The sequence below is a fragment of the Cydia pomonella genome, chromosome 21 (genome assembly GCF_033807575.1).
Source record: "Cydia pomonella isolate Wapato2018A chromosome 21, ilCydPomo1, whole genome shotgun sequence".
NCBI lineage: Eukaryota > Metazoa > Arthropoda > Insecta > Lepidoptera > Tortricidae > Cydia > Cydia pomonella.
The window spans coordinates 4,976,804-5,000,551 of NC_084723.1; the positions used below are offsets into that span (position 1 = coordinate 4,976,804).

The following is a 23,748-nucleotide window of genomic DNA, read 5'->3' on the forward strand; positions in this document are numbered from 1 at the left end:
AAACGCGTTCGACAGCACGCGATGCTCACCCTAAAAAAAAATAACAATATTTTAATTTTATGATTTTGATATTCATAAGAATAAGAAAAAGAAAAGGTGTCTCTTATCACAAGTATCTCTGAATACTTAAAAAGAGACATCTACCATGTTATTGTAAAAAGCATGTATGCTAACGAATAAATAAAATTTTATTTATTTTTTTATTTTATTATAAGAACGTTGGTTGGTAGCCAGGCGATAAGAACTTGCGACAGCTTGCGGGTTCAAACCCCTATTTATACAAATTATGTTTTCAGAACTTATGTACGATATTTGATCTTTAACAATCGCTTTTCGATGGAGGAAAACATCGTGCGAAAACCGGACTAAACCCAGTAAAGCCTAGTTTCCACTTTGGGTTGGAAGGTCATAATACATGGCGGTAAAACTGCTGCCTACGCCAATTATTGGGATTAGATGCCAAGTAGACCCCAGGCTCCCATGAATCATGATTATGATCTTGATATGTTACGATCGCTGCAGCTTATTCAAGCATTATTAAAGCATTATTGCTCCCAAGAAAAGCATAAGCTTATTTAAGCATTATTTTTATTGCAAGTCGAGATATCATATCATAACAGTATCGTAATTTTAACAAATTGTAAGTTATTAATAATTATCCCCGTGTATACCTACTCCTTTTTAGGGTTCCGTAGTCAACTAGGAACCCTTATAGTTTCGCCATGTCCGTCTGTCTGTCTGTCTGTCTGTCTGTCCGAGGCTTTGCTCCGTGGTCGTTGGCGCTAGAAAGCTGAAATTTGGCATGGATATATAAATCAATAAAGCCGACAAAGTCGTATAATAAAATCTAAAAAAAAATTCTTTTTTAGGGTACCTCCCCTACACGTAAAGTGGGGGTGAAATTTTTTTTTCGCTTCAACCCTAGAGTGTGGGGTATCGTTGGAAAGGTCTTTCAAAACTAATAGGGGTTTTCAAGAAACATTTTTTGATAAAGTAAATATATTCGGAGATAATCGCTCCGAAAGAAAAAAAAATGTGTCCCCCCCCTCTAACTTTTGAACCATAGGTCCAAAAAATATGAAAAAAAATCGTGGAAGTAGAGCTTAAGAAAGACATTAAATGAAAACTATAGCGGACATGATCAGTTTAGCTGTTTTTGAGTTATCGTAAAAAGTTTTCCCTTCATAGTAAAAAGACTTACTTTAATTAGGTACTGATTATGCAAATTTGCTTATTTCTTTAACTCGGGTGAAAGGTACCGTTTCATCCCTTGGTCAACAATTTACTATACTTTAAGCTCCAGTTTAGCTTATTGTGACGAAAGAGTAACTACGGAACCCTACACTGAGCGTGGCCCGACATGCTCTTGGCCGGTTTTTATTCAAGTATACTTTAGTCTATTATGAAAAGGAAAACCTTGGTTGAGTGTTCATTGCACAGCACGAAATGAAGGAAATTTCTCTAAAACCTCAATACAATATTGGAATTATTTTCAAAATTATGTCATAGAATAATTTTAACGTGCCATGTACCTACACTGAGAAAAAATACATTTTAAATAATCCAAATTGCATTAACGTTTAATGCTTTAAACAGTTCCATATTAGTTAGCCTATCGAACAAAACAGACAATTTTATTGGTCCGAAAAGACGGTAAATTTAACTATTTTGAGTAGCTAAAATACAATGATTGTTCGTTTATTTTAATAAATTTATTTTTTCAATACTTAGAAATATTCAAGCAGATAACGTTACTGTTTTATATTTTAATGTTTTTCAAACATTTCTTGATATTATGTAAAGCAGTTAATCTAAATGAAAATCACTTTAATGTAATACTTGATAGATCATATTTTTTTCACTGTATTATATTGGATAACAGGGTCATTTTAGTTCCACGTTCACAATTTTATTTTTAATGTTTATTTATCACGAAAACTTCTGCATGGATGAGTTCCTGTATAGGAAAAAAATGTATAAGAATGATTCTTTTGCATACATTATGGCGAAGCCGTGTGAGCGATGGCGCGCAGCGTGCGCGCTTTTTGTATGGAGCTTTTTCACTCGCTGTGCGCAAGTTTCTTGGGAACAATATATCAGGTTTATCAGAAACATTTGAATATCACAGGAAGTAGGTAGAATCGATTGCTATCTTGAAAAGAATTGCATGAAGCTAATATGTAAACAGGCCTCAATGTGCCAGTACTTACCTACTTACCCCACAGCCACTTACCCGAGTCGACTTTATTTATGTACTGTACAGTCAGCCAAGAAAGTGGTTTACCACTTTTCGACTCTGTTTGTCAAGTAATAGAGTCGAAAAGTGGTAAACCACTTTCTTGGCTGACTGTACATACACAACTACATTCAAAAGTTTATACTTAGTCGATTTCTCGACGCCAGTCGGGCAACTTCGTAGTGTAAATACTAAATATAAACCAAATCTGCAACGACTAGCTGGAACTACGAATACAGAGATGATGTTGGCTTTGCCTCTTCATTGCGGACGTATTTTCTCAGAACAGGAGTATTTAAATCAGTAGCTTGACTCTGACTCCAAGGGGGATAATGCTGCATACACAAACCACTGCGATAACACAATAAAGGATGACTCACGCTTAGAACGATGGCGATGGTCCGGGTCTCACCCGTCATAAAAAACTTCGGTCCAGACCCGGACCGTTCTTTAAATGGGTTAAAAGTTTGTATTAATTTTAATTGACGATAATTTGGCCTAGTGGGTAGTGGCCCTGCCTACGAAGCTGATGGTCCCGGGTTCAAATCCTGGTAAGGGCATTTATTCGTGTGATGAGCATGGATATTTGTTCCTGAGTCATGGGTGTTTTCTATGTATTTAAGTATATATCGTTGTCTAAGTACCCTCAACACAAGCCTTATTGAGCTTACTGTGGAACTTAGTCAATTTGTATAATAATGTCCTATAATATTTATAAAAATGTATATATATTAATCCCCTAAATTGGTGGAAAAAGGGTTGAAAATTTACATCGGGCCGGACAATTTTTTTGTGAACTGGAAATGTCGTAAAAAACAATAATAGAAAACAAGAAAAGTGATGTCAGCGTTTTTAAAATTCATTTCCCAAGGGAGTTAAAAGAGGTCCAAAAAAAACATTGACATTTTCACTTTATTTGACATTTTACTGTTTGGTCCTATGGTTTTAAAAGGAGTTAAATCTCTTATGGTAGAACTGTTGCAAAAGTGTCCAGCTATCAGCTATAAATAATAGTTCCAAATCTCTCCAGAGTAGCGCTAGAGTAGCTAAGAACCTCGTGGCGTTATTGACGGAGAGTGACGTGCGCTGTCTATGATTTGATATTATTTTTTGAAGTATTCTAGGTATTGTAGCGCCACCTATTTAAGGTTTTTTGATGACATTTTTTTCCTCTTCTCCACCTTCCGTAATTTGTACCTTTTTTGATGTGCCAACGACGACCGTGTTAAGTGACGGCCGGTCTGGCCTAGTGGGTAGTGGCCCTGCCTATGAAGCCAAGGTCCTTTAAATTCCAATTTTATTTATTTATTTTTATTTATATACTTATTATATTTATGGCTGTCTGAGTACCCACAACACAAACCTTCTTGAGCTTACTGTGGGGCTTAGTCAGTTTGTGTAAGAATGTCCAATCTAAAAAAAAGAAAAGCAAAGAAATAATTAGTAGCTACAAATCAACAATCAATCAACAAATCCACGCGTACGCGTCGCGGACAAAAGCTAGAGTGTTAGATAAAGAACTGTATTATAAAATGTATGTAGCTTATGGTCGGAATTTCTCTGAATCCTAACTTTTATTTACTTAGGCACATCCCCAATTGAGCAGAAGTTCGCGTAGAGTCATCATTCCTTATCTGTCGGGGCGTGCTGTTTACTTTAGAACTCTGCAATTCTAAATTGAAGTTCAATTGAAACACTTAATCCGTTAAGTTTTAAGTTCACTGAGTTTAGGCACAGAATAAACAGTACAGTAGTACAGTCGCGCGTAATAAGCGCTGGTGGCCTAGAAAAGCGCTGGTTGCCTAGCGGTAAGAGCGTGCGACTTGCAATCCAGAGGTCGCGGGTTCAAAACCCGGCTCGTACCAATGAGTTTTTCGGAACTTATGTACGAAATATCATTTGATATTCACCAGTCACTTTTCGGTGCAGGAAAACATCGTGAGGAAACCGGATTAATCCCAACAAGGCCTAATTTACCCTCTGGGTTGGAAGGTCAGATGGCAGATGGCAGTGTCTCAGTAGAGCCTACGCTAAATCTTGGGATTAGTTGTCAAGCGGACCCCAGGCTCCCATGAGCCGTGGCAAAATGCCGAGACAACGCGAGGTAGAAGAAGAGTAGTACAGTCGCGCATACTGCAGGGTGTTTAAAATAAAACAAATACTTTTTTACTCAGTCATTAGGCTGCTGAGATATAAACACCAGGCTGCAAGTGCGTTGTCGGAGTTGAGGAATTACGTCTTTGACAAGTGACTCACGTGATTAACCGAAAACGCGAGACATTTTTTAAACTTATTGAATAGACTATAGACTAATAAATGTATAATATCAGGCAGTTTTATCCATTCAAACAAAGTCGCGGGCAAAAGCTTGTCTCGCTAATAGCCGTAGTAACTACCGCGAAAACCGAAATTCGCAAATTGCGGGGATCTTTCTCTTTTACTCTTCGTAAGACGTAATCAGAGTGACAGAGAAAAATGCCCGCAATTGACGAATTTCGATTTTCCCGGTAGCCGCCCAGGTGTGCCTATTCAAATTCACGCTATACAAATATCTGTTGATTTTACTTTGAACTAACTCAATAAACTGGGCTTGTGATTTTTCCATTCGGTTCTGTACCCCTAGTGTAAGTTTTATCGACATCATAACGTGACGAACGGGTTTGCGTTAAGTCTAATTTTTTATAGGATTTTGAGTTTCCAAAACGTCCCGCTTGGCGCGCTCTTTCTAAATCACATACAAAATGAGACTAAACGCAAACGCGTACGTCACGTTTCGAAATCGAATTTATTTACACTAGGGGTACTGTTTTTAAAATGGCAACACACGAAAAAAGTGAACACAAACGATGCTTTGGGTAAATATACGGAAGGTGGAGGTAAGGAAAGAAATCTCCATATACCAAAAAGTGTCATCAAAAAACCTTAAATAGGTGGCGCTACAATACCTAGAGTACTTGAACAAAAAATCAAATCATAGCGCACTTCACTCCGTCAATAACGCCTAGGTTCTTAGCTACTCTAGCGCTACTCTGGAGGTATTTGGAACTATTATTTATAGCTGATAGCTGGACACTTTTGCAACAGTTCTACCATAAGAGATTGCACTCCTATAGGTAAATATTTGTTTTTAGGGTTCAGTCAGTCACTACTCACTATGCTATGTCAGTCTGCCTGACCGTCCGAGGCTTGAAAATATGGTCCTTAGTAGCCGTAGAACTATTTCTATGGTAAGTTACGCACCAGATCCGATCTCCGTCATCCGGATTTTCTTTCGGATCCAGTGCGTAACTTGCCTTAGAAATAGTTCTACGGCTACTACGGACCAATATTTTCACGGGTTCGGATCGGATTCGGATCGGACGTAGTGCGAAGCAGCCCTTAGTGCCAGAAAGCTGTAATTTGGCATGGATATAAAAAAATAAAGAATAAATATTATAGGACATCATTACACAAATTAACTAAAGTTCCACAGTAGGCTCAATAAGGCTTGTGTTGTGGGTATATATAAATATTTAGAAATACTTAAATACATAGAAAGCACCCATTACTTGAATAATAGCCCTTCCCAGGATTTGAACCCGGGACCATCGGCTTCATAGGCAGGGCAACCACTAGGCCAGACCGGTCGTCATATATAAATCAATTATGGCGACAAAGTGGTGAAATATATACTAAAAAAAAGTTCAAGGCAGCCGATTGTGACAGACGGGTAACTACGGAACCCCACATTGAGCATGACTTGACATGCTATTGGCCGGTTTTTAATTAAAAAAAACATATTAGTAAGCAAAATTATCTATACTGAGGAGTACCTGTCAATGCCATAGTTTACTCTCAATCGGAATAATATATTGGCTCAGCCAATATGCTCCAAAATATTTAAACATGCACGTTAACGGCTTTTTCAGATATTTGTTAACACTTTGGCCGCTCCGATGTATCTGATGGCGAATGTACACCCAGGTACTAAAAATACCTACTAATTTCGTGTCATCCAAGATGACGCGCAGATATGTCAAATCTAGCCTTTACCAACATGACAATACGAATCAAGGCATGCGTCATCGTCAATGACACGATATATTTGTAAAGTAATAAACTGCACATTTCAGTTTTAAAAAGTAATTCATTAGTATTTTTACAAGATAAGAACTTATGGACAATGGTTGCAAGTTTTTCCTGGATATATTAAGTTTTACTACATATATAGTTTATAGGTCTCACAGTGACCTCAAAGCGCTAACTTTCTTAAAGCTAACTATGCGAAAGGGTGCGATTATTTCAAGTCCAACTACGATAAACTTCAAACCACATTACACACAAAAGGCCACACATCTTAAACGAAAGCACACACTTAAGACGTTTCTGTTGTGTTCAACACACAAGATACAACACAATAAAACTGAGCTGTATAAAAGTCGAGTAACACGCTTATAACTTTCGCAGTAAAGCAAAGCTGCCTTGGCTCCGATACAACATCTAGGAAAGTTTGTGAGAAAACCAGGAAAAGCGATTAGAACACGTTCTAGAAATAGTAGTAATAACAGAATCTAGTCAATAAATAAGACTGACATACCCCTATATTATTGAATAGATTATTTTTTCAGTTATTTGCGTATGAAAATTGCTATCCTGTTGTCATTTATAATCCCAAAACATACAATTAAATTTGGTTAACCGTTAACCGATCAGTTTTTTAATAAAATAAAATAAAATATCTTGCCTTAAAACTAGTTGGCGCCATTAAATAACAACATGCATAAAAAATTGCTTTAATTATACTTTTATAAAACTGTACTTTTTTGCATTTGATAACGGCCAGGAACGTCGCATTTTACATTTAGAAGTTATAAAAGCAGTAGATAGCAGATTTTCTATGTATAAAGCTGAAATGGAAAAATAGTATAAATGGGAACCCGGTGCTGTATGGAGGTTGTGCGTCTTGAATATTTACTAGTCTCTGGTTATAGTAATTGTCTGACATCGGTAACTTTGCTATATACGGAACACTCTAGAACCAGCATCCCTACAGAATGAATATATAAGATCGATAAAGAAGCAGATAACGAAATTTCGGTTTTCGTTTTTCATGGTAGGCCCTCAGCGTCCATTGTATATATACATCATAATTTATGTACATATAATTTTAATAAAAAGAAAAGAAGGACGTTCTTAATTCAGTTTATATAGTGTTTTTTTTAATATTATTTTGTAATGTACCACGAACCTTCATTGTACCACGAACCAACCAACCAATTGGTCATATAATAATTTACAATGAATTGAAAAAAAGTGGTCGCTGTGTTACAGTCCGATAAACTTATAGCTTAGGTATTTTGCATATCTGTGCAAAAATTGATTGAAATCTTAAGAATACCCTTAATTATTTTATTTTTAAATCCTGTGTGCGATTAAACCTTAAAAGTGATTAAACCTTGAAATACTTAAATGTCTTTTATCTACTTTCCAGGAATTGGCAGCCTACTCAGCGGGCAAGACGGCAAAATCGACCCAGCCATGATCGGCTCAATGATCTCCATGTTCGCCCAGATGAACTCCAACGAGCCCAAACAACGCCAGAAACGCCAAAACAACGAGAAGCCTGACATGAACCTCGACAGCATCCTTAGCATGGCTTCCGGTCTCCTAGGCAACAAGAACGTGGCTTCCCTGCTTCCGGTGGTCATGAACACGTTGAATTCTCTGTCGAACTCGGATAATAAGGAGCTGGCTGATGGACATAAGGACCACGCTGATTTTTTGCCGCCTTTCTTGGAGAAACTGCATCTTTATTGGGATCTTTTCACCGAGTCCGAACTGGGAAAAGTAAGTGTTTTATTTAAGTTAATTTGAAAAATAAAACAAATATTTTAGGGATAGTTTGAATGTCACCGCTTTACCCCAAAGCAGAATGCCGTACGGCATGCTACTTTTATAGTAACCATAATCCACTGCGCTGAGTTGATTTTGGTTACTTTATGAGTACGAAATGTTTGAACACGGATCTAATTTAGATAAATGTGTCTGGTTTTGTTCTGCATGTTAGATTATTTATATAATTATTAGATTTAAAACTTAGATTTAAGGAATTTTACTAAGTAGTGATATTCAAATACAATTATTATATTGTTCATGAATAAATAATAATAATAATAATGTGTACAGTCTTTTACAAATTTGATTGACTTTTTGTCTAAGGATATCAACATTAACATCAAACATTTATTCAGCAAATAGACCACAGGGGCACTTGTATAAAAATAAAAATAAGACATTTATTTCAGATCAATGATCCATGACTGATGTATTTGAAGAAGCACAGTCTAGTGAAACTAACCGTGAATCATTCAAAACTGCAACGAGGTATCTAGCCAATCTTAGGGACCCTGATCAAAGAATAATATAAATTTTACAGGTGATATGGGAGAAATCAGGCCTGAAGCGGGCCCTGAAAGCCTTCACCGGCCCCGACGGCAGCCTGAGCTTCGAGCTGATGATGAAGAGCTTCGAGAACCACTCCTTCAGGAGGCACTGGATCAAGGCTGCCGCGAGATACTTGACCGACCTGGTGATGCAAATCGCTAAGCCTGAGGTTTATCAGAGGTTGGTAAACAATAAAAAAAACGGAAAATTGCGAGTCGGACTCTCCCACCCTCTGGATTCCGTACAGATTTAACTTTAAAAAAATGTTTATTTTTAATTTTACAAATTTTAGTTTTTGGATTTTTTTCTTTACGACAACTCTACTTGCCAAATTTCGTAATGTTTCCTAAACGGAAAGTATACTCTGTAAATTTTGATTCCCTTGAGAGGATCGAAATATAAATTTAGAGCTGTTTTAAACTAGCGTTTTTTTATGCGCGTTTGAAAACTCCGGACGCTCGTATACGAGCTTACACCGGCGTGTGGAAAATTTCACAACAAAGTGATCCTATAAGGGTTTCGTTTTTTCCTTTTGAGGTACTTCCGTAAAATATTTAGGCGTGAATATTATTTGAATGTCGCAGTTTTGAGGCAAACTCAGGCACCACCAAAAAGAAGTCATACATCGTACCTATAGTTAGGTTTTACGGTAGTCAAACATCTAATCAGTGGTTGACCTAAAAATGTAGGTACCTAAGAAGCAGTGTCCCACGCTGTTACATTATTCATTTCTCTGTTACGTACGACTAGTGGTTATCGATTTGTTCCGAACTGTAATCCTTCCAGAGAAACTACTACACACTGTGTTTCGTAGGGATTAACAGCTTCAAACGAATCAACTCGGACTACATTGCATAATGTATAATGAAACCTTCTAGAATTGAACGTGTGATATAGAGGAGTTTCATCTATCAAAATTAAATTATGAAAGTATGTTATTCATAAAGTTTTTAGCGTAAGGAATACAAATTTAATACTATTGCATGCAATAAAAGCATGAGATTAGTTTTTAAACGTAAATCGTAGTTTCCTTGACCTATGTCATGTGACCGAAAACGCCGTCAGCCATTTTTTCTCGCGAGTGACGTCACTATAGCAGCAGGAATGTTCCTTTCGTGTTGAGAAACGGTCATTATCCTCTTAAGCCCCAAGTGTCTCATTATGCCGACCATTTTATTTTACATATAAGGTTAGGTAAGGTGAAATAAGTGCTTAAAAGAACTGTTCAACAACAACCATGCAATCAAAATCAAAATTTTACACTAGAATAATTTAACATTTGCGCTTTGAAATTTTTAAATGTGCAATAACTCATAAAATACGAGTATTGGCGTGGGTTCGTCACAACAATACTAAATTATAAACTGAAATAGATGTCATATATTAAAGAAAAACGCTTTTAACTAATTTTACTCCGTGCCATAAGATTTAACGCAGAAAAAGCCCACAAAATGAGGGCAGCGCCCGTCGTGCACCTAGCGAATATTAAATTCAAATTTCAGGTCTATTTGGGTTACTAGAGTAAAAGTTTCGAGTTGACTCTTGAAAGTTTTTGTTCATGGCAACACCGCGCTGTATTTTAAAATAAGTTTCGCCGTTAGCAATTTCAAATAGAGAAGTTTGGAATTTATTTCGTGCTTCAACTAATTTCGCAAAAACAGGACTTTACTGATGCAAGCATTAATAATTTATGAGCACTTAGAATGTTAACGGTGGGACGTAATTTTCACGTAAATGTCGTGTTTTGTAGGAAAAATATTTAAAATTTCATCCGATTATTGGTCACTTGTAAAGTTTCAAGCAAGTTGTGTAATAACAAGCTTTTATTTAACTTTGACGACCGGTCTGGCCTAGTGGGTAGTGACCCTGCCTATGAAGCTGAAGGTCCCGGGTTCAAATCCTGGTAAGAGCATATATTTGTATGGTGAACACGGATATTTGTTTCTGAGTCATGGGTGTTTTCTATGTATTTAAGTATTTATATATTATATATATCGTTGTCTAGGTACCTACAACACAAGCCTTATTGAGCTTACTGTGGGACTTAGTCAATAAAGTCAATTTGTGTAATAATGTCCTATAATATTTATTTACTATTGTATTATTATTATAGAGTACCTAACTTATACATGTTGTGCCTTAAATCACACTTACACTGTTTTTTGACGCATTTTCACAGATAATAAAATATGACATTAATGCATCAAGGTATACAAAGGGCCTACCGCGAAACGCAAAAATCGAAATTTAGTTATCTGCCTCTTTATCGCTCGAATATGCAAGAGTGATAGAGAGGTTAGATAACGAAATTTCGATTTTCTTGTTTCGCGGTAGAACCACAGATTGTGATGGATTGTGGTTGTGGCGCCGCCTACGCAGAATTCAATCAATTAAGCAATAAGCCAATCAAATTAGATTTGACGAAGAATCCAATGGCAAATCGTTTTAATACCTTCATCTGGTCTTAAAGCGTGTAATCCACACCTGGGATTCTAAAAACTCGGATTACACGCATTTAGGGCCAAATGAAGGACGGATTAAAACCAATTCCAGCTGGAAATTAATTCCTAAAAATCCTTTTGGATCTGATTTGATTGGCTTACAAATAGTGTTAAATTATAGAACAGGACTTAATCGCTTATTGAGTTTTAAAGTTACCTCCGACGTTTCGAGGACGGCATTGTCCCCGTTGTCTTGACGTGAAGACTAGCTAACGTTGACATCAACATCTAGCAACGCGAGTTTTCTGAACTACACGCATTCGGTCTTGTTTATCAACTTGTTACTCTGTCGACACACAACTCTAACGATATTCGATTTTTTGACTGACGATATTCGTTTCCGCTGACATTTATGACTGGATTCCATATCGATGAGATTCTAAAACCCTCGTCCCAATTGAAATTGCAATGTTTTTAATTTCAATAGCTTACCGCACCTTTCTGCTGTAGAAAAGGCGATTCATGGAAAGGATTTTAGGATTATGCAGCTCAATCCAGTAGTTTGGTTCCGACTCCAGTAAATGCTCAGCCACATGCAGCAGACTGGTTCTCCTGACGAATATTAATACGCGATTAAGTCCCGTTTTATAATTTAATAATATGTAAAAATCGTTAAAATTTAAATCAGTATTTTACAAATAGTGTGTTCAGTAAATAACAGTTATTTTGTCGTCATTCCAGGTATATCGGCGCCGCCGAATACATCATCAACAGCTTCCTGGACGCGCAGGGCCTGCCGCGCAGCACCCACTTCAACGTGAAGGCGCCGGAGAAGTCCATCACGGTGCTGCTCAACTTCGTGCTCAAGCGCTACCTCAACATTGACGCGGATGTCGCGTCCTACGTCAAACCCGCCGTGGATTACTTGAAGGTCAGTTGAGTTGGTATTATGTACATCTTCAACAGCTTCCTAGACGCGCAGTGCTTGCCGTGCAGCACCTACTTCGACGTGAAGGTCCCGGAGAAGTCCATCACCGTGCTCCTTAACTTCGTGTTTATGTGGTAGGTACAGGTACCTCCACGTTGCACGGATGTCGCGTCCTACATCCCGCCGTGGATAACTTGAAGGTCAGTTGAACTGGTACCGTAAAATACATCATATAAAGCTTCCTGGACGCGCAGGGCCTGCCGCGCAGCACCCACTTCAACGTACCTCCACCTTAAAGAAAACCGCAGCCAAATAACACTTGATCCTACTCATAGTGTTGTGTTCCTGCCGGTGAGTAAGGTTGCCAGAGCTCAACGAGGGGGGTGGGGTTAGGGTCGGCAACGCGCATGTAACTCCTCTGGAGTTGCAGGTGTACATAGGCTACGGAGACTGCTTACCATCAGGCAGGCCGTATGCTTGTTTGCCACCGACGTAGTATAAAAAAAAAAAAAAAAAAGTTTTTTCATTTTTGGTACAAGCTTTTATAGCTGACTGTACCTTTCTTTCCACAGGCAACTAATACTCATCGAGACAATTCTAAAAACCCCAAACACAATTAGGTTGCGTTGTTTTATCACTGAGTTCCTGTGGCTACCTCCTGTCTCCATAGTCAAATCAGCTCGATGGTACCATAATTTTGCATTGTCACCCGACTTACATATGTATGCAAATTTTCAGCTTCATTAGAAACCGGGAAGTGGGTCAAATTTAACTTGCAAGATTTGATTACAGACCGACAGACACGACGGGACAGGTGAAACTAAATAAAAGCTTGTAAAAATGTGCGTTTTCCCAGAGAAAAAACCTAGCTAGATCGATGTTTCGTCCCCGAAAACCCCCATATAACAAATTTCATCGAAATCTTTACAGCCGTTTCCGATATCCCCGACGTAAGAATTTCTCGTTTTTATACCTTTAAACCTATGCCTACATTTCCTTTGTCTTAGTTATGAAGGTTTAACAAAAGTTTTATTATCTATTTACAAAATTTTCTTTCGGGGCAAACTTAAACTTTCAGCTCTACTCTCACCTTTTAGAGCTGTGCAAGACTTATTTTCCAATTAAAAACAAAATATAAGTACAAAAACCATCTTATTACCTACTTAACTATTACACACACATTGGCAAAGCCAATAAAACGAAATAGACACGATACATCTAAACCTACTTAGTAATTAATTGGTCATCCTATCAGCAATCTTTCCTTGTCCTTCAACCCAAAAAAAGTGTCACCCGGACATATCCGGATTTGGACATTAGCCCGCCCTTAATCATACTGCTAATAAAGTAGGGTTCAATAACAAGTTTGTACAGTCAAATTTTGGGCAGTATCTGAATTCCACCTTTTAACCGCATAGATTTTTTTCAACGAGCGTACTTGTGTCGCCGCCGGTACGAAGTTACACCACGCTTTGTCTTATTTATCAGGCTGCGGCGAAAGGGGTTATCCATAAATGACATCACACAAATTTTATGATTTTTTATTTCGTGACGTCACATATTTGGCATTTTTTTTTCAATAAAATCAGCAACTGAGGCTTTCCTCTGAGGTGGAGACATGAGAGGAGATATCCGGGAACCAACCAATAGCATTGGTTTTCTTGTCTCCGCTGGATTACAACCAAATGTATTGGTCAATTCCCACATCTGCACGTCTTACGCACGCGTGTCTAAAAAAAATACATGACGAAGCTCCTCATTTTCAGTAGTTAAAATACTGGCAATCGTGGTTATAACTTGTCGCAAGATCTCTAATGAAGATAATGATGTTTACCCTCGTTCCCGTTCCGGATACGGAACACTTCTAATATCCGTGTGTCCGTTACGTGACGAGCGCCATGTTGAATAGAAACCAACAAGCATTCTAAAAATCATTTGCCTGATATCCAGATTGTTTATATATTTAATTTTGTTTATAGATTGTTTGACGACCGGTCTGGCCTAGTGGGTAGTGACCCTGCCTACGAAGCTGATGGTCCCGGGTTCAAATCCTGGTAAGGGCATTTATTCGTGTGATGAGCATGGATATTTGTTCCTGAGTCATGGGTGTTTTCTATGTATTTAAGTATTTATAAATATTTAATATATATCGTTGTCTAATTACACTCAACACTAGCCTTATTGAGCTTACTGTGGGACTTAGTCAATTTGTGTAATGATGTCCTATATAATATTTATTTATTTATTTATACGTAAATGTCTTGAAATAGGTACTTAATTTATGAAAGGCAAAACTACATACTCAACAGGGTCATATTCACAGCTTATTAGAATTAGGTTCACGTCTCCTGCCCATTCGATTCCAAAAGTTAGGTGGGGAATAGCAAAATTGCAGTTTTTATAATGAATCGTTACACGTTTCAAGGTGCGACCAGACCGCAGCTTAAAAAACGGTCACGATACGGAATCGCAGTGACGCGTCGTATGCGTACCGTTTTTGACGCATGCTCCCCACACCGCTGCTTAAAATACGCTGACGCACCGTAAATTGATCTGCGTAAAAATCGCAAAAAATATTACAGGGAGATCTTATGGCAGACACCACACCGGTGACGTAAAAGACGCAACTGTTTTGCGAGCAAAAAAGATTGGCGTGAAGCACGTCACTGCGATTCCGTACCGTCACCGTTTTTTAAGCAGCGGTGTGGGGAGCATGCGTCAAAAACGGTACGCATACGACGCGTCACTGCGATTCCGTATCGTGACCGTTTTTTAAGCTGCGGTCTGGTCGCACCTTTAATCAAGAGCAAATTCCGTAAAAAAAAAACACACGGAAAGTAGACTACACTTATTTGTAAAGTTTAAGGTCAGGTCGATGGAAAAATCATGAAAACATATCTAATTTTCATTTATTTTCAGTTGTGGATGACACGAAATATAAGTGTAAGTAAATAGTTCGTGTCATCCACAATGACGCGCAGATTTGTCAAATCTAACCTTTAGTAACATGACATTACGAGTCAAGACAGGCGTCTTCGTGAATGACACGATCCATATATCTTTACCCCGACCAGATACGAACCTTCTTTTGAGAATTTTGGGGAACATTATTAGATAATGGGCACATTCGAATAAAGGACACCCACTCAGTGTGTCAGTGTCCATCGTTACGACGTCGTTATCTACGTCATCAATAGGTATCCATTACAATTTTGAGGTGCGTACAGGCGAGTGTGCCTTATGCTTGAGACACACGAACCCGCTGTCAAAAAACGCTCGCATACAATCGAAGTTACTCTCTCGTTTTAACCCCTAGGGTAGCAAAGCAATATCTAAAATTTTCGCGCCCCGTGCGGCGGGCAGCCTCGAGGCGGCATGTTTTCCATATTAGAAATGGCGGCTGCCGCACGCGCGGTTGGCGAAAAACGTCCATTTCGAGGCATCTTGCCGCAAGACTCGCACTTAAAACGCAACGCACATGAAAATTGTCATGTACATTATTAACTACTGGTACTAGTTTCATTAGAAAAAAAATATATGCATACATGCCAAAGAGAGCGAGTAGAAGACTACTTCAAAAAAATTAGAGCGAGTAGAAGAAAACTTCTACCCGCTCTAATTTTTTGTCATTTAAGGACGTAAAAACAAAGTTAACAGAGCCTTTCGCAAACCTCCGTCAAACTATACACAACTTAGTTAAACTTTTATTGTTACTCTGTACCCTTTTCTCATTTAGGAAGTTAAATGGACCCGGAGCACGTAACGTACAGTCAACTGCATTATCTTACACAACAAAACGCGCTGAATTTAATACACTATACCAGTGATGGGGGAAACTGCAGCGTTCGGGTATTCTCTGCTGCGTTCGGCTCGGCATTGCTAGGGGCTTTGCTTGAGTGATCTGTCGATACCCCCCCTGGGGGGGGTATGAGGGGCCGCTACCGCCTCTCGGCTGCGACGGCTGTTGCGGGTCGCTTCCCCACCGACTGGTGGGGTGGTCAGTTGGCCGTCATTTTGGGGACGGTGTGTGTCGCTGGTGTATGCCAGCTCTTCGCTACCGATCGTTATCCAACCCCACGGCCCCTAACCTGGTGATACCGTTTGAGCGGAGCCAGGTTATGGAGCCGCGGAGAAGGCGACCGGCAGCTTAGCTGGCGTGTGCGGCGTGCTGGAATTGCTACGGGCAATTATTCATCATTGGTTTTCGAGTCTATTACAGACTACACAAGCAGTGTCAGGTGGGGCGACAACGTTTTTCATGGCTGAGCCAATACGGGAGCGGCAAACTCGACCACAAGCCAGGCAGGTGTAGTATGCCCGTGGCGAACAGGTGTCTGGCTGATGATGCTTGGCCCGCTTACTTACGAGTGTCTTAAACCAAGCGTCGTCGTGAATTTTACGTCCGTCGAATACCTGTTTGCGCCACTTGACTCTGTCCTCGGCAAGCTCCCATTTGTGAACCGGGATATTAAAGGCGTGCATGTCTCGCTTGGCGCAATCCTTATCGAGCGGGGCGCCGTCCAACAGGATTGACGCACACCCTTGAGCCATCACAATAGTTTTCCGGGGATTTATGGACATAGAGAATAGAGCACAAGCACGTGAAAACTTGTCCATAATGGTCTGAAACTCGAGCTGGTATGTGGCAATGAAGGCTGTGTCGTCGGCAAACAGCAAACTGTCAACGAATAAATAGTCTCGTTTTTGTTTAGACTTAGTAGTGATACATTGTAAAGTTTTCCGTCAGCCCTCATATGAAGATGGGTACCCTGTTGGTCGTCACCGAACGTAATTTTTAAAAGTAGCGAGAAGAATATACCAGACAGGATAGGTGCCAGTACGAAGCCTTGCTGAACACCTCAACGAGAGCGGAGACTGCTTACCATCAGGCGGGCCGTATGCTTGTTTGCCACCGACGTAGTATAAAAAAAATACCTCGACGCATAAAGAATGGATCAGACACGGTACCGTTGAACACCACTGCACCTTCCATACCCTCGTGAAACGACTTCACAAGACTCAATAGTTTTGGTGGGCATCCAATGAGTTCTAGTACCGAGTATAGCCCTTCCCTGCTGACGGTGTCCAAGGCCTTATTCAGGTCAAAGAACGCAACAACAAGGGGTATTCTCTGCTGTGTAAAGATTGAAGTAAAGAAAGAGTGAAGTGTAAAGATCAGAGTGCAAATGTAAGAGCTGGGCACGGAATCCACACTGGCTTTCGAGATATACGCGATTGGCATGTTGATGTAGCCTTGAAAGAACTACCCGACCGAATAACTTGCCCACAATACTAGGGAGGGAAATGCTCAGGTAATTGTTGCAATCACCGCGTTCTCCTTCCCTTTGTACAACGTGATGATGTTACCATCACGCATATCCTGTGGGAACATTCCTTTCTCCCAGCATTTCAACAACAGACATTGCAGAATGCCCACACACTCGAGCTTTATGTCTGCTTGAGTACCATCACTGCCAGGACTCTTTCCGCGTTTCAACTGCTTCACTGCCTTATAAAATTCCTCTATAGAAGATGGCACCTCTAGTTCGACCCGAGTTACAAGTTTTGGCGTGTGTACTAAGGCCTCTGAGTCAATAGCAATTGGGTTTGAATAGAGTTTGGTGTAATGTTCCACCCATCGTCCGAGTTGACGGCAGTTCACTTCTTTAAGAGGGGCTGTCTTTTTAGCTACAGGACCCAGAACCTACTTGATACCCGAGTAGATACCGCTAAAGTTACCGGCGTCAGCGCATTTCTGAACACATTCGTCCAATACACATTTGCAAAGTATCGTGCGTTTCGCTGTAGCGTTGACGTGGCGTGTTTAAGGTCTTCCCTCGTTTAAAGAGTGGGTTTCATGCGGTGTTTCATTGCAGCTTCACGCTTGGAGTTAAGAAGAGGTTTTTAATGCTCTGAGTTTTTAGCGAACCAATCCTGGGTCTTAGTTTCCTGGTAACCGAAAATTGAGCAGACAGTGACTGTTAGCACCGTTCTGACGCTCATCCACAGGTCATCTATTTCTGCATTCTCACTCCATGTTGATTCCGCGCTTTTTACCACCTCCCCAAATTCACTGACCATATCGTCATTCCTGGTATTATTATTATATAGATACTCGTAATATATTAATATTGCCAACAATGTTACGCCATACGCTTAAATAAATAAATAATGTAATATGGCAATTAGCCACTTTCCGTGTTTAGCAGTGACGCTATGGTTTACTGCGACATAAACGCATAGTGTTTGTGTCAGCGCAACCTAACGTGTATATATAGGCAGGTTTTTACAGAATATACGTTCTTATACTCTCACACTTAAGGTATTTCTCTACTACTCCCTGTCCGTGCTCGAGACGTTAATAACAAGATACACCCTTGTTATTTGAATAGCATATTTTTTGTTATTTTAGAAATTATTAAAAACGATTTTTCTCAAAAATGGATATGACAAACGTATTCTCAGCCGACGAATTGCTTACTATCAGGAGATTTGTCTGCTCGTTTGATTAAATTTTCACACATTTACGTTTAAAAAAAAATAAAGAAGCATGCTTCATTCCTTTATAAACAGGCTTTTTCCTTTATTTGGGAACCGTTGAAAATGTCCGTATTTTGTGATCACAGCTATTTATACCTAAACGTCTCCCTAATCACTACTATACACAGAGACTGTCACGGTACAGAAAACGGACTCCTAAAAAACTACTAAAACTAGCAAAATCCCTAAACAAATTAAACTACCTAACTAATTAAATTACCACTAAATTCGTAGAAGTATCCTGCACTTAATCAAGGGCTGTACACAGTTACAATTATATCCAATAGGGCTCCAGAATTGTTAAGTGACGGAGTTTTATCTAATAGAAGTATATTAGATATATATTAAATACTAAATATATATTAGATAGACTATGCAAAGGTCTCCCAACTTTTTCGCTTCCTTTTCCCGATTGCAAGTAAATTGCCACTTTTCGCGGATCGAATTGTCAGGTTTTCGGGCCTTAGTTTGGAGGTAACATTAGAATCTAATGCATGATATGATACTTTAAGGACGGGACGGGTTAATCTATCTTCAGTGCCTAGCTTACAAACACGATTTTGTCTTCATTTTATAGGATTAGACTTAGATTAAAAAATCAAGCTCAAACCTCAGTATGGCTCTCCTTACAACAAACGGGTTGTATATAAAAGTTCTCGATTCGCCGGAATCTTGTTTCATCGGATTCTTGTTTGGTCGGAAATATTAATATGCAAATAATATCAGTTGAGTAAAGAGAACGTGTGGTTATATTTTATTATTGCATGAATTATTATTTAATTGTTGTTGCACAATAGGACGTAACTAGTAACTACAATTACCTAGAAATCAGTTCGATTCATATGTAAAATGCATAAAAGAAAACAGTGTAATTTTATGTAATAGATTTATTTACTTATTGTTCGGAGAACCAACAGCTATAAATTGTACAATAGTTATATATATATATAATAACAAAGAGCCAATTATAGGTTCCCACCGGTAGCAACAGGTTAACAGATAATTGGAGGTTTGCACTAAAAAAAAATTTCTTTTTTTTTACAACGTGTTACCACTAATATTTTTAAATATTAATACTTGATACAGGTAAAGCCACGATATTTCCATAGTTTTGCTTGATATTCTTTAACTGCAAAATTCCGGTGAAACGAGAATTCGACGAAACAAAAATCCGGCGAATCGGGAGTTAACTGGATAATTAATTAATTACGTAATAGCAAACCATATGTAACTTGCATTTGCGTTGAATACTGTCCGTAGAAATTATATACATAGTGACTTGTTTGAATTGCTATTGGTATAAAATTGTGATATAAGTTTCGCACACATGAAACTAAACTTCTGTATTTTACACTCGTATATAGTCTGCGTTAAAGGTGTCCATTTGCCGAGCCGGCCCTTATTTATAGCCAGCTAATATGTTACAGTACAGGCCTTTGTTATCTACCGTAATGGGATCGCTTCGTTCTAGGTAATGGGTTCAGTGCTTATCTGAAATCTGAATGATTTGTATTGTGTATTACCCTGAATAAAGCCAACTCTGATATATCTTCTAGTGCAGCATTTCCCAAACTATGGGTCGTGACCGTATGGGTGCGTCGCGAGCGAATATTAAGTGGGCCCTGAAACAAAACGACATTCCGCCCGACCGGCGGGCGGCCTGAGCGTTATCTATCAATTATATTTTATGCTCCCTTTTTAAGAGGGAAGAATAGGTTTGTGACCCAGAAGAAATAACGGTACTTTTTCTATGACATTCCATTTCGGGAGAAAACATTTCCCACTAACTAAATCTTAACAAATCACTTTGATTTTGATGTTGATCGCTTCAGCATAATACATTCTAGGTTTATTTCAAAATTTGCACTACAAAAAAAAAAGAAAAACCTAGTTTTTCATTGTGTCAATAACATACTAAAAAAATCATGGAGAATCCAAAATATTTAGAAGTGGAAAAATGTTTTCTCTTTTTTTATGGACGATCACGTGGTATATTTCCCACTTAAGATGGCCAAGGGGTCCTGAATTTGTCAATTTTTCTTGTCAGTCATCTTTGGGAACCACTGTTCTAGTGTAATGAGGGTTTTTGATGTAAGTGCGTAGGGTAACTTCGAAAGCGAGCGTATAAATGAGATATGGCCTGTGATGAATGTTATTTGGCCACAAGTCGCCACAGTATATTTTCATAATAATGACTACCTATATTAAATTTAGTAGCTCATCTAGAACTTAATCTCCTCAAATAACGCAAAGTTAATTAGATATGTTTATTGCGTGATAATGATAAATCGTTCAAGATCATTCGAGCGGTGAAAGATAAATGTTAATGATATATCTTAGCATTGCTCACTAGCTCACTACAATGTGTTTTGCAACTAACTTATATTATAATTTTAGCCTAGCAGCTTTTGGTTATGGCAACTGGGCTGGTTAGTGAGAGGGCTGTTCGTGAGCTTATGACTGACTATACCTACCTACATATTTACTTATAGGTATTATGTATGAAGCGCGCTCCACGCTGTCCTGTACTAGACACCTCGCCTGCGGCATCCTTATGCTATGCCACAAAGACAGTCATAATCCTAATTCAGGGTGGTATTCGGAGCCATAGAAACAATACAAATGTTCTTAATTGTTCAACAAAACAGAAAATTAAAAATTAATAATTATATACCTATATTTAATGAGCGGTAGACTAGTCCACATGCCTTATCGCTCAGAAACGTCTTTTCCAGTTCTACGTATTCTCTTCTTCTAAGCCCTATTGAATCCTATAGATGTAGGTTTCCATCCATTTTATACCCGTTTGATTGCGGCTATTCTAATGATATCGTCATTTTTACCTTGTGACTTCTGACTTTTAGCAAGGTCTCCCGTCCAGTACTACGTTATTAATATAAATATCCCTCCACAGCAAACTTTGAAGATGGCTCAAACGACCTCCGCCAGCCTGGCCAGCCGCGGGGACTACAACGCTCTCGCGGACCGCGTGACAGACACACTCAACTTGGAGATCATTGAGCCAGTGTTGAGGGTGTATCGCGCTTACAAGCATTCTGTGGCTGCACCGCATTGCCAAGAGCATCTGATGTGTCTGGTTAATAGGCACCACGATCAAGACAAGCAAGGTAAGTTGGATACACTTGTAGCCAAAGTATTATTTTTAATAAACCCAGAAGATCAAGTCTCGTCAGCCGCAAGGATTGCAACAGTTTCGAGGACCGCGTGACAGAGCCTACAGAGCTTACAACCTACAACCATTCAGTGGTGGCATTGCATTTCCAATAGCATCTTATGTATCTGGTTAACAGACACATTAAAACTACAAACATACTAAAACTACTAGCAGCTAAAATCATGCTAAAAGATACTGAAACAGAATTCTGTTTTTAAGGGCCTAAAAATCAGACGCAAAAAGAGGGGTTTATAGGTATATTTGAAGTCAATGTCTGTCTGTTTGTCTGTCGGTGGCATCGTAGCAATCCAACGAATGACCCGATTTCGATGCGGGCTCAACCCGTATCGAAATCGTGTCGTCCGTTGCAGAGCTATAATGCCACTGACAGCCAGACATTGGTTTCAAACATATAACACCTCTCTTTTTTTAAAACCTACTCGTAAGTATATTTAACTGTTACTAATCGTGATAATATCCTTATAACTAAGGATATTATTGATCCTTAAGTGGTCTTAAATAGAAGCAATTCAATTTAATTTAATATTGTACCAGGACTACCCGGCTTCAAGGCGGGTCTCACAAAGGTAGCCAGTATGGCGGCGTCGGCCGCGCTGAGCTTCCAAAATGGAAAAGGATTCTGGGACCTTTACAACGCGATCCAAAGCGACGTCAACTGTGAGGTGAGTTACCAAAGTCGTTCATCATTGTACACATAAGTATCCACTATGCCAAACATTATGGGGACGTGGGTACATAAGTTGGGGCATTTGCTGTAATTTTACCATCGATACAAAAGATCGATTGATTGGATTCGGGTTTCGAATTAGACGGTTAATGTAGACTGTGGACTCTAGAGTCAGACAAAGATAAGTTGGCAGCGGTTTTGATAGCCTAGACTACATTTATTTATTCTGTGCTACAGTCTACATTTATTCTAGAGCTATTTCAATCGTCAAACTTCTATGAAATTATGACTTTTACTCAACACTTGCACAGGCTGGGCTATCAAAATGGCTGCCAACTTAGCTTGGTCTGACTCTACACACCTTCGTAGTATGCGGTCGCTGTCATTATCAAAAGTTGACTTTTAACAATTATGTTATCACATAACATCGTACAGCAAAACTTGCTGTCCAATCCAACTAAAGGCTCAAATTATCAGGCCTTACACATCTTTTACAACCGATGAATCGCTGTTCTTGATTGAACACCGAACTCGCATCAAAAACTATCGGTAAAATGATATTTCTAATTACGTTGAAGCAATTAGGACGTTATTAATCCTCTCGACAAATTCTGGTTTAATCGGAAAAAGGAAGGAATAGTTACATTGTGCAACGAGGGGGTAAGTGAAATTTTAGATAGCAGGGTGGTAATACCCGACAGCCGGAGGGTGGAGGGAATTAAAGACCTGAGTTTGCAATATTCTTACCCCCGGAGTTACACACAATGTTTTTCATCACACTTGGGAAAAAAAAATATTTTTTAGCAAAATAATTCTTAAATACGGTGACATATCAAACATTCGTCCGCCATTTTGTAATTTCTTGGCAGGTGAGGCATCGAAGGCACAGACCTATTCGGCATTCAGCCACGATTGAAAATTATGTAAAAAAATTAAACGGCTGTTAAATTACCAAATTAAATAATTTTAAACATAAACAAAAATTTTGATTTATAAACGTCAGTATTTTGAAAATTAAACTAATTTATGCTACTTGGTTTGTATGAATAAGTGACATAATTAAAAAAAAAAGCTATATACCTTTTTTTTCAGAATCCATAACTCCCGCGGGGACAAAATAGGCCTTTGTCCTTCAGCACACCTGCATGAAATAAGAACTTTTTCGAGCAAGTGTGATGAAAAATAAATTAACCCAATATAAATTAGCGAGCAACAACAAACGAAAACATACAAGTACCTACAAGACATTCAATTTAATAAATCTCACAGCTTTTCCTTAAATGTCTTGCCGACATTTTGACCTACTAACTGCAATTT

General features: G+C 38.8%; 1 protein-coding gene across 1 annotated transcript in view; it reads left to right on the forward strand.

Annotated features, from left to right (window-relative positions):
- The window catches only part of LOC133529456 (uncharacterized), a 45,107-nt gene that overhangs the window by 16,826 nt on the left and 4,533 nt on the right, over positions 1 to 23,748 (forward strand). The window contains exons 3-7 of the mRNA XM_061867167.1: positions 7,707 to 8,062; positions 8,652 to 8,839; positions 11,842 to 12,031; positions 21,483 to 21,696; positions 22,299 to 22,426. Coding sequence (XP_061723151.1) covers positions 7,707 to 8,062; positions 8,652 to 8,839; positions 11,842 to 12,031; positions 21,483 to 21,696; positions 22,299 to 22,426 — 1,076 coding nt within the window. The remainder of the gene's footprint in view (positions 1 to 7,706; positions 8,063 to 8,651; positions 8,840 to 11,841; positions 12,032 to 21,482; positions 21,697 to 22,298; positions 22,427 to 23,748) is intronic.